General features: G+C 45.5%; 1 protein-coding gene and 1 long non-coding RNA gene across 3 annotated transcripts in view; one reads left to right on the forward strand and one right to left on the reverse strand.

Annotated features, from left to right (window-relative positions):
* Positions 1–4,264, forward strand: part of LOC140396105 (aldo-keto reductase family 1 member B1-like) — a 66,096-nt gene extending 61,832 nt beyond the window's left edge. For both annotated transcript variants that reach the window (XM_072484218.1, XM_072484219.1), the window contains one exon: positions 3,942–4,264. In XM_072484218.1, coding sequence (XP_072340319.1) covers positions 3,942–3,984 — 43 coding nt within the window. In that variant the 3' untranslated portion in view covers positions 3,985–4,264. The remainder of the gene's footprint in view (positions 1–3,941) is intronic.
* Positions 1–12,658, reverse strand: part of LOC140396106 (uncharacterized) — a 201,192-nt gene that overhangs the window by 164,819 nt on the left and 23,715 nt on the right. The window lies entirely within an intron of this gene.

Below are 12,658 nucleotides of genomic sequence, written 5' to 3' on the forward strand. Positions count from 1 at the left end.
CACCAGGGAGGCAACATACCATCCTGGAGTCTCGATTGCGTCCGCAGAACCGCCTGTCTACTCCCCTTACAATTGAGTCCCCTATCACTATAGCCCTGCCATTCTTCTTCCTGCGCAGCAGAGCCAGCCACGGTGCCATGAACCTTGCTGCTGCTGCCTTCCCATGGTGAGCCATCTCCCTCAACAGTAACCAAAGCGGTATATCTGTTTTGCAGGGAGATGACCGCAGAGGACACCGGCACTGCCTTCCTACTCTTGCTCTGTCTTTTGGTCACCCATTTTCTATCTCCCTCAGTACCTTTCACCTGGGGTGTGACCAACTCGCTAAACGTGCTATCCACAATGTCCTCAGCATCACGGATGCTCCAAAGTGAGTCCATCCGCAGCTCCTGAGCCGTCAAGCGGTCTAATAGGAGCTGCAACTGGACACACTTCTTGCACGTGAAGGAGTCAGGGACAGTGGACGTGTCCCTGAGCTCCCACATCGCACACGAGGAGCATGACACGGGTCTGAGATCTCCTGCCATGTCTTAAACCTTAGGTTAACTTCAACAATTACAATTTCCCCCCCAAGAAAATTACATAAATAAATAAACAACGAAGAAAAAAAATATATATATACCAATGAAAAGAAACAGAGAAACAGAAACACTACTTACCAGGGATAAAAAGCACTTCCTCCCCACCCAGCTTCCAATTCCCACCTAGATTCAAATTCCCAAACTCACTCTTGGTTCTGTCTCACTCTGGCTATGTCTTCTCTGGCTCACTGGGAGAACTCACCTGGTAGGCTTATGCAGAAAGTAAGGAGTCATGGGATAGCGGGAAATTTGGCCAGTTGGATAACAAACTGGCTAACCGATAGAAGTCAGAGTGGTGGTGGATGGCAAATATTCAGCCTGGATCCCAGTTACCAGTGGCGTACAGCAGGGATCAGTTCTGGGTCCTCTGCTGTTTGTGATTTTCCTTAATGACTTGGACGAGGGAGTTGAAGGGCAGGTCAGTAAATGTGCAGACGAAACAAAGATTGGTGGAGTTGTGGATAGTGAGGAGGGCTGTTGTCGGCTGCAAAGAGACATGGGTAGGATGCAGAGCTGAGCTGAGAAGTGGCAGATGGAGTTTAATCCTGAAAAGTGTGAGGTTGTCCATTTTGGAAGGACCAATATGAATGCGGAATACAGTGTTAATGGTAGGGTTCTTGGCAATGTGGAGGAGCAGAGAGATCTTGGGGTCTATGTTCATAGGTCTTTGAAAGTTGCCACTCAAGTGGATAGAGCTGTGAAGAAGGTCTATGGTATGTTAGCGTTCATTAACAGAGGGATTGAATTTAAGAGCCGTGAGGTGATGATGCAGCTGTACAAAACCTTGGTAAGGCCACATTTGGAGTATTGTGTGCAGTTCTGGTTGCCTCATTTTAGGAAGGACGTGGACGCTTTGCCTGGAATGGAGAGTAGGTCTTACGAGGAAAGGTTGAGGGTGCTAGGCCTTTTCTCATTAGAGCGGAGAAGGATGAGGGGTGACTTGATAGAGGTTTATGAGATGATCAGGGGAATAGATAGAGTAGACAGTCAGACTTACATAGAAAATAGAAAAATACAGCACAGAACAGGCCCTTCGGCCCACGGTGTTGTGCCGAACCTTTGTCCTAGATTATCATTGAATTTACAGTGCAGAAGGAGGCCATTCAGCCCATTGAGTCTGCACCGGCTCTTGGAAAGAGCACCCTACCCAAAGTCAACACCTCCACCCAAAACGAAGGGCAATTTTGGACACTAAGGGCAATTTATCATGGCCAATCCACCTAACCTGCACATCTTTGGACTGTGGGAGGAAACCGGAGCACCCGGAGGAAACCCCTGGAACAAACCATTACAAGGGGACATAATTTAAGGTGAATGGTGGAAGATATAGGGGGGATGTCAGAGGTAGGTTCTTTACCCAGAGAGTAGTGGGGGCATGGAATGCACTGCCTGTGGATGTAGTTGAGTCGGAAACATTAGGGACCTTCAAGCGGTTATTGGATAGGTTACATGGATTACGGTAAAATGATATAGCGTAGATTAATTTGTTCTTAAGTGCAGCACGGTAGCATTGTGGATAGCACAATTACTTCACAGTTCCAGTGTCCCAGGTTCGATTCCGGCTTGGGTCACTGTCTGTGCGGAGTCTGCACATCCTCCTCGTGTATGCGTGGGTTTCATCCGGGTGCTCCAGTTTCCTCCCACAGTCCAAAGATGTGCAGGTTAGGTGGATTGGCCATGATAAATTGCCCTAAGTGTCCAAAATTGCCCTTAGTGTTGGGTGGGGTTATGGGGATAGGGTGGAGGCGTTGACCTTGGGTAGAGTGATCTTTCCAAGAGCCGGTGCAGGCTCGATGGGCTGAATGGCCTCCTTCTGCACTGTAAATTCTATGATAATCTATGATTAATCTAGAACAAAGGTTCGGCACAACATCGTGGGCCGAAGGGCCTGTTCTGTGCTGTATTTTTCCATGTTCTATGTTCTAATTGGAAACATTTAGAGAAATAATTCAATGTTTTTTTTAAACTCAGCGGGAAGATCTATCCAGGTAAGTTGATGTTAATAGATTAAAGGAAGCTTACCTCTTAACTTTGCCCTTAGCTCATCAATTGTGATGCCTGTTTTCACTTTTCCTTGGAGAGATTGCAAGTAAGGTGGGGAATCTCTCAAACTGATGCAAGGTTGGCATCTTTCTATGCCATAAATATTCTATGCTTCTATATTCCTGGACTCACTTTGAAATATGTTCAATTTTGCAATCTGCATCAACCAGGTTACCCTTCAATAACTTTAACTATGTGACAGATGTGGCCAATCAAAACCGGATGGCTCTTGGCTTTATCTCTTGCAGGATTTCCATGGGACCAGAGAATTATAAATTGCACCTAATGCAGCAATGCAGCTATAGGAACAGCCTGTCAATCAGAAGGGTATCCACACCTTTAATGTGCATCTATCCAGTATATTACCACCACAAGAGGGTCATTCAAGTGTATGCCAGGTTTTCGAGGAGCTGTCGTAATGCAGTCTAAGGTTCCCCATCAGTTCTTTCTGAAAGCCAGCCTCAGCAGTTGTCTCCTGGGATTCTCGGACTGGCTGATGACCCCAGTAATGAACGTACCATAGACGCACAGGAAAGTTACAACGGAAAACACCTTAAGCCCAAATTGAGCAAGTCTTTGCAGACAAACTGCAGCAGTTCAAGTGGTGGCTCATCACCATTGCTCAAAGGCGATTAGGGGTGGGCAACAAATGCTGGCCTTTACTGTAACCCCCACATGCCATGGAAGAAAAGTCATCACAGACTGCCCAGAATGCTTCACTTATTCCTACTCTTTGCTTCCTGTCTGTTAACTATTTAAATGCACTTAATATGTAAAGTGACTATACTTGGCTGATCTATAGGCACTAAATTCACCCCAAGTTGACATTTGGTGCAAGTACCCTTTCAACAGCGTGATGTGTCTCTGTCATTGCCAAGCAATGTCTCTTCCTAAAGATTAATTTTCAGTATGAATGTGGAACATCATCCCTTCAGATTGGCATTTTAAAAGAATGGAAATATTTTCAAAGTGTTTCGTCTCATCTCTACCCATTCTCTCTTAATCCCGCCTTGTCTTTATTTTACCTTATGAACCCGATGTATTATTGCACTGAATATTCGAACTATAACTTCCTAGTTCTTCAGTATGATTAGGTAAGGGGATCCATTTCTTACCATGTTCAGTCCCTGATGCCCTAAGAAGACACTTGGATGGTTGACAGACAGCAACCTCTGGCACAAAAGCCAAGTGTTGTGGCAAGTTCTAAGTGTAATGCGTATTCACATTGTGAGCAAAATTCCCTTGGCATGAATGTATTTTATTCTTTTCTTGAATTGTTAGACCTAACCTCTAACTTTCTCTTTTTATATATTTTAGGTGCATTAAGCACAAGGACTACCCATTCAAAGAAGCAGTTTAAAGCTGTACTTCAAGTGAGACATCCTGACCATATATTTTGAAGATTTGTGGCTTCTCAATTTGTAGGCTTACACAGCAGAATTAATCTCATGCTTCTTGAAACAACTTAAACACTCCTTTTTAGCTATATGGCAGTATATTTTGGAAGCTTTGTGACTTTTCTGATTATGTCCCTGATGAACAACTGAAACACACCTCTGTTAACAATTTGTGATATATCTTAGAAGCTACTTGACTTTTCTTATTATGTCCATGATGCAAATAAATATTTTTAAGAGTAATTCTACTTTTCTGGCAGGCTGCCTCATTGTTTTGCTGTGCAAATTAGGAATTTAAAAAAATAAATCTTATTTTCACAAGTAGGCAATGAAGTTACTGTGAAAATCCGCTAGCCGCCATACTCTGGCGCCAGTTCTGGTACACTGAGGGAGAATTCAAAATGTCCAATTTATCTAACAAGCATGACTTGAGGGAGGAAACCGAAGCACCCGGAGAAAGCCCACAGATACTGGGAGAACGTGCAGATTCCGCACAGACAGTGACCCGGGAATCAAACCCGGGTCCCTGGTGCTGTGCTAACCACTATGCTACCGTGCCACCCATTGCAGTCATACAATTTTCTGGCCTGCATGTTTAGCAGGTGCAGCTCCTGCTGTGTACAACATCTTGGAAAGCTGGCCTTGCAAAAAAATGATAAAGGGAGCTTAATAACAATGGACAAAAATCCAGATAGAGTTTTAATGTTGGCCCCAAGCTAGCATTAAATTGAGCAGCACTTTGCCAAGTGTCAAAACAGAAATCAACTTTGGGATTTTAGATATACAGAATTTAATGTAACTGAAAATTGGCTGTAATAAGTCTATTATTTTTGACTTGATCTTTGAACAATTAACTCCTGATGTGAGAAAGACCACACAGCCAATCGAATCTACTCCACTATTCAGCTAGATTGTGACTGATGTCATGTTTCAACTTCATTTTTCCACCTGCTTCCCATATCCCTTATTCCTAAGACGGAAGTCTTTCCTAGCCTTGAATAAATTCAATGATGGGGCACCCACAACCTTCTGGGACAGACAATTCAAAAGATTCACAACCTTTTCAGTGAAGAAACCTGCCCACCTCCTCAGTTCCCTTATCCTGAGCTTGTGTCCTCCTGTTTTAGATTTCCTAACCCATGGAAACAATCTCTTGGCATCCACCCTATCAAGCCTCTTTGTTATTCCAGATGAGAATCCTCAATTTATTAAATTCCAGAAGGGATATTTCCAAATTGTTATGCCCCTAGGTGAGGAGATGAACTGGTTCACTTTTTTTTATTCAACTCCCTCGGTTTGAAGAATACTTCAAAAGGATCCCTTCCCTTTTGGATACCTTTCCCAGTCCCAATAGATTTTTGTTTTAAAAGATGCAAGAAAGATTAAGTTTATTAGCCGTAAATGCCAGAACAATAATAACACATGCACATACAGTCACACAGATTAGAACTGAGTCCAAAAAATATATATGAATCGATCTTCGACTTGTCTGTGAGGAGTAGATAGTGAAACGTTACAGCCGTTTGTGACTCTAGTTGTGCTAACTTCAGCAGGTGAGTAGTTGGTTTTGATGAGCCGAATGGTGTCCTTCTACACTGTAGGGAATCTATGAATATCACCCACACCGGGGCAATTTACATTCCCAGTATTTACATGTTTGGCCATAGAACATAGAAAATACAGCACAGAATAGGCCCTTCGGCCCAAGATGTTGTGCCGAACCTTTGTCCTCGATTAATCATAGATTATCATTGAATTTACAGTGCAGAAGGAGGCCATTCGGCCCCCTGAGTCTGCACCGGATCTTGGAAAGAGCACCCGACCCAAACTCAACACCTCCACCCAACACCAAGGGCAATTTTGGACACTAAGGGCAATTTATCATGGCCAATCCACCTACCCTGCACATCTTTGGACTGTGGGAGGAAACCGGAGCACCCGGAGGAAACCAACGCAGACACGGGGAGGACGTGCAGACTCCGCACAGACAGTGACCCAAGCCGGAATCAAACCTGGGACCCTGGAGCTGTGAAGCAATTGTGCTATCCACAATGCTACCGTGCTGCCCTTAAGAACAAATAAATCTACACTATATCATTTTACCGTAATCCATGTACCTATTCAATAGCTGCTTGAAGGTCCCTAATGTTTCCGACTCAACTACTTCCACAGGCAGTGCATTCCATGCCCCCACTACTCTCTGGGTAAAGAACCTACCTCTGATATCCCTCCTATATCTTCCACCATTCACCTTAAATTTATGTCTCCTTGTAATGGTTTGTTCCACCCGGGGAAAAAGTCTCTGACTGTCCATCTATTCCGCTGATCATCTTATAAACCTCTATCAAGTCGCCCCTCATCCTTCTCCGTTCTAATGAGAAAAGGCCTAGCACCCTCAACCTTTCCTCGTAAGACCTACTCTCCATTCCAGGTAACATCCTGGTAAATCTTCTTTGCACCTTTACCAAAGCTTCCACATCCTTCCTAAAATGAGGTGACCAGAACTGTACACAGTACTCCAAATGTGGCCTTACCAAGGTTTTGTACAGCTGCATCATCACCTCACGGCTCTTAAATTCAATCCCTCTGTTAATGAACGCGAGCACACCATAGGCCTTCTTCACAGCTCTATCCACTTGAGTGGCAACTTTCAAAGATGTATGAACATAGACCCCAAGATCTCGCTGCTCCTCCACATTGCCAAGAACTCTACCATTAACCCTGTATTCCGCATTCATATTTGTCCTTCCAAAATGGACAACCTCACACTTTTCAGGGATAAACTCCATCTGCCAGTTCTCAGCCCAGCTCTGCATCCTATCTATGTCTCTTTGCAGCTGACAACAGCCCTCCTCACTATCCACAACTCCACCAATCTTCGTATCGTCTGCAAATTTACTGACCCACCCTTCAACTCCCTCATCCAAGTCATTAATGAAAATCACAAACAGCAGAGGACCCAGAACTGATCCCTGCGGTACGCCACTGGTAACTGGGATCCAGGCTGAATATTTGCCATCCACCACCACTCTCTGACTTCTATCGGTTAGCCAGTTCGTTATCCAACTGGCCAAATTTCCCACTATCCCATGCCTCCTTACTTTCTGCAGAAGCCTACCATGGGGAACCTTATCAAATGCCTTACTAAAATCCATGTACACTACATCCACTGCTTTACCTTCATCCACATGCTTGGTCACCTCCTCAAAGAATTCAATAAGACTTGTAAGGCAAGACCTACCCCTCACAAATCCGTGCTGACTATCCTTAATCAAGCAGTGTCTTTCAAGACGCTCAGAAATCCTATCCTTCAGTACCCTTTCCATGACTTTGCCTACCACTGAAGTAAGACTAACTGGCCTGTAATTCCCAGGGTTATCCCTATTCCCTTTTTTGAACAGGGGCACGACATGCGCCACTCTCCAATCCCCTGGTACCACCCCTGTTGACAGTGAGGACGAAAAGATCATTGGCAACGGCTCTGCAATTTCATCTCTTGCTTCCTTACAAGTATTTCCTCGAGCTTACCAGTCTGTTTCACACTGTCCTCTCCAACAATATGGCCCCTCTCATTTGTAAATACAGAAGAAAAGTACTCGTTCAAGACCTCTCCTCTCTCTTCAGACTCCATACACAATCTCCCGCTACTGTCCTTGATCGGACCTACCCTCGCTCTAGCCATTCTCATATCTCTCACATATGTGTAAAAGGCCTCGGTTTTTTCCTTGATCCTACCCGCCAAAGATTGTTCATGCCCTCTCGTAGCTCTCCTAATCCCTTTCTTCAGTTCCCTCCTGGCTATCTTGTATCCCTCCAGCGCCCTGTCTGAAGCTTGTTTCCTCAGCCTTACACAAGTCTCCTTTTTCCTCTTAACAAGACATTCAATCTCTCTTGTCAACCATGGTTCCCTCACTCGACCGTCTCTTCCCTGCCTGACAGGTACATACTATCAAGGACACGTAGTACCTCTTCCTTGAACAAGTTCCACATTTCACTTGTGTCTTTCCCTGACAGCCTATGTTCCCAACTTATGCACTTCAATTCTTGTCTGACAACATCATATTTACCCTTCCCCCAATTGTAAACCTTGCCCTGTTGCTCCATTACTAAAGTGCAAGTTACAGAATTGTGGTCACTATCTCCAAAATGCTCCCCCACTAACAAATCTATCACTTGCCCTGGTTCATTACCAAGTACTAAATCCAATATTGCCCCTCCTCTGGTCGGACAATCTACATACTGTGTTAGAAAAGCTTCCTGGACACACTGCACAAACACCACCCTATCCAAACTATTTGATCTAAAGAGTTTCCACTCAATGTTTGGGAAGTTAAAGTCACCCATGACTACTACCCTGTGATTTCATCACCTTTCCAAAATCTGTTTCCCAATCTGTTCCTCCACATCTCTGCTAGTATTGGGGGGCCTATAGAAAACTCCCAACAAGGTGACTGCTCCTTTCCTATTCCTGACTTCAACCCACACGACTTCAGTAGGCTGATACTCCTCGAACTGCCTTTCTGCAGCTGTTATACTATCTCTAATTAACAATGACACCCCCCCCCCCCCAACTCTTTTACCACCCTCCCTAATCTTATTGAAACATCTATAACCAGGGACCTCAAACAACCATTTCTGCCCCCCTTCTATCCAAGTTTCCGTGATGGCCACCACATCGTAGTCCCAAGTACCGATCCATGCCTTAAGTTCACCCACCTTATTCCTGATGCTTCTTGCGTTGAAGTATACACACTTCAACCCATCTCCGTGCCTGCAAGTACTCTGCTTTGTCAGGGTTCCCTTCCCCACTGCCTCATTACACGTTTTGGCATCCTGAATATCGGCTACCTTAGTTGCTGGACTATAAATCCGGTTCCCATTCCCCTGCCAAATTAGTTTAAACTCTCCCGAAGAGTACTAGAAAACCTCCCTCCCAGGATATTGGTGCCCCTCTGGTTCAGATGCAACGCGTCCTGCTTGTACAGGTCCCACCTTCCCCAGAATGCGCTCCAATTATCCAAATACCTGAAGCCCTCCCTCCTACACCATTCCTGCAGCCACGTGTTCAGCTGCACTCTCTCCCTATTCCTAGCCTCGCTATCATGTGGCACTGGCAACAAACCAGAGATGACAACTCTGTCTGTCCTGGCTTTTAACTTCCAGCCTAACTCCCTAAACTCGTTTATTACCTCCACACCCCTTTTCCTACCTACGTCGTTGGGACCAATGTGCACCACGACTTCTGGCTGCTCCCCCTCCCCCTTAAGGATCCTGAAGACACGATCCGAGACATCCCTGGCCCTGGCACCCGGGAGGCAACATACCTTCCGGGAGTCTCGCTCGCGACCACAGAATCTCATATCATACCTAACCATTGAATCTCCTACAACTATTGCTTTTCTATTCTCCCCCCTTCCCTTCTGAGCCCCAGAGCCAGACTCAGTGCCAGAGACCTGGCCGCTAGGGCCTTCCCCCGGTAGGTCATCCCCCCCCCAACAGCATCCAAAACGGTATATTTGTTTTGAAGGGGAACGGCCACGAGGGATCCCTGCACTGTCTGCCTGATTGTTTTTTTTCCCCTGACTGTAACCCAGCTATTCTTGTCCTGTACCTTGGGTGTGGTTACCTCCCTGTAACTCTTCTCTATCACCCCCTCTGCTTCCCGGATGATCCAAAGTTCATCCAGCTTCAGCTCCAGTTCCCTAACACGGTCTTTGAGCAGCTGGAGTTGGATGCACTTCCCGCAGGTATAGTCAGCGTGGACACCAGTGGTATCCCTCACCACCCACATCCTACAGGAGGAGCATGCAACTGGCCTAGCCTCCATCCCCTCTTACCTTACGGAATATAGCTGCCCTGTGGACCAACTGGATCTCCGCCCTCCGACTCTGCTCCCAGTCAGCTGCACTCGCTGTAAACTCCTGGCTCTCTTCTCGCTCTTTGCGGAAATGTAGGAAACAAAATGAAATAAAATGAAATGAAAGGAGCACCATACTCCCTCCTCACCTAACTCCCTCAGTCACCAAACTCTCACTATAGCACTCAAATGCACCAAATTCAGCACTCCCTCAGTCACCAAACTCTCACTATAGCACTCAAATGCACCAAATTCAGCACTCCCTCAGTCACCAAACTCTCACTATCGCACTCAAATGCACCAAATTCAGCACTCCCTCAGTCACCAAACTCTCACTATAGCACTCAAATGCACCAAATTCAGCACTCAGTGCAAACAAAGTCTGCACTGTAGGGGATCACTTTTATACTGTGAATCTAGCCTCTGAAAACTGGCCTAATCCAATTTACTAATTAACATGCTCCAGCTGCAAGTGCCTACAAGTAGAAGCTTTGTTTAAAGCTGATTGAAAATTCACCTTCTTCTAAACCAAACAGCAACTTTTAAGTTAATTAACTAAATAAAAGAAAGACTAGACTTTAGATAAAAATGAAGCCTTATACTCCCTCAGTCACCAAACTCTCACTATAGCACTCAAATGCACCAAATTCAGCACTCAGTGCAAACAAAGTCTGCCCTGTAGGGGATCATTTTTATACTGTGAATCTACATGTGTGGTACAGCAGAAATGGGAAAGTATTTTTTAAAGCAAAACAATGTTTATTCTATGAACTCAAGTTAACCTTTTTAAAACATACAGTGAACATCTTAGCAACCATCAATTCAAATACAACCCCCAAAGAATACAACACATTCTTACTTTCCTTTTAACATCCATAAGACTTAAAAACACCTTTTAACAGAAAGACATCAGGCTAAACTTCAGTACTGAGAACAGTTACCACGTTGAAATCAGCAAATGGACACTCAAGCTTGCAGAGATTCACACACATCCTGCTGTGATTACAGCTTCTCCAAAACTAAAATGAAACCACCCTTGCGAAAGTAAAATGTTGACAGCCCAGCTCTACCCACTCTTTGACATCACTGCAGTAATAAACACCCATTTCTTAAAGGTGCTCTCACTACAGAGATTTATATACACACCCATTTATAAACACCCATTTCTTAAAGGTACTCTCACATAACACCTTTTAGTATTACTGGGCTTATTGACTGAGCTCTCCTCAGTCACTGTACTCTGTCCTTTTTGATTTTTGATTGGCTTCTCCCCCTTACTGCCTTTTGTTTCTGTCCCCGTTTTACTTCCCTCTGACTTCCTACATCGGTTCCCATCCCCCTGCCACATTAGTTTAAACTCTCCCCATCAGCACGAGCAAACATTGGTTCCAGTCCTGCCCAGGTGCAGACTGTCCGGTTTGTACTGGTCCCACCGCCCCCAGAACAGGTTAACAATGCCCCAGGAATTTGAATCCCTCCCTCTTGCACCATCCCTCGAGCCACGCATTCATCCCATCTATCCTGACATTCCTACCTATAGCCTACAGACACCACGATAGCTGGCTGTTCACCCCCCCCCCCCCCCCCCCCCGCAGAATGTCCTGGCCCCCCCCGCAGAATGTCCTGCAGCCACTCCGAGAAACCCTTGAACCTTGCACCAGCGAGGCAACATACCATCCTGGAGTCTCGATTGCGTCCGCAGAACTGCCTGTCTATTTCCTTTACAATTGAATCCCCTATCACTATAGCCCTGCCATTCTTCCTGTCCTCATGTGCAGCAGAACCAGCCACGGTGCCATGAACCTGGCTGCTGCTGCCTTCCCCTGGTGAGCCATCTCCCTCAACAGTATCCAAATCTATTTTGCAGGGAGATGACTGCAGGGGACACCTGCACTGCCCTCCTACTCTTGCTCTGTTTGACAGGTTTTTGTCTCTTAAGTTTCTCCCATACTATGGGTGAGAACTTCCGGTTCTTCACATGGGAAGGATTATGTGCTCCCGTCAACAGTGCACTCCTATTGTGGGTTTCCTGGCGGAGTGGGGTAGATTCAGTGGGAAATAGACAGCAGCGGAACCAGAAGATCTGGCCAACGGCGGGCCACCTTCCACCATCAATAAACACAAGGGGGAGGCTAGGGAATGTCGCCTATAACTCTGCTGATATTGATTTGACCTATCTCCTCACTTTTTAGTCTGTAGGTTTATCATCTGGTATGGAGCTTGTGTTTTCTACTGTGAAGACAGGCACCAAATATCAATGCCTCTGCCACATCCTCATCCCCCAGAGTAATGGGCGGGATTCTCCGCCCCGCCACATTTCTGCCCCGACCGGCTGGCAGGATTCTCCGTTACAAGGCCGGTCAATGGTGTTTCCCATTGTGGGACAGCCCCACCCAGTCGGGAAACCCCCGGGCGCCGGCATAATGGAGAATCATGCCGGCGGAGAATCCTGGCCAATGTTTCCTGTCTCTGCGTCTCAGGAAGCAATGTTTACTTTTGTTACTGTCATGTAAGAGTACCTTTAAGACATGGATGTTTAAGCAATGTACCTTTAAGAAAACAGTAATGTCAGAGAGTGGGTGGAGCTGAACTCAGGAGCCATTTTGAAGTTTCAGTTTGGAGGAAAAGAGTTTGGGAGTGTCTGTGTTTTACAGTGAGCTTAATTTGCTGTGTTCTTTGCCATGAAAGATTATCTCTGGATCATTTGGGTGATTTAAACTCATAATAGTAAAGTCTTTAACCTGATGTGATTCTGTTTAAAGCTGTTAAGTCTCTTGGAA

Source organism: Scyliorhinus torazame, chromosome 19 (assembly GCF_047496885.1).
Source record: "Scyliorhinus torazame isolate Kashiwa2021f chromosome 19, sScyTor2.1, whole genome shotgun sequence".
Classification (NCBI taxonomy): domain Eukaryota; kingdom Metazoa; phylum Chordata; class Chondrichthyes; order Carcharhiniformes; family Scyliorhinidae; genus Scyliorhinus; species Scyliorhinus torazame.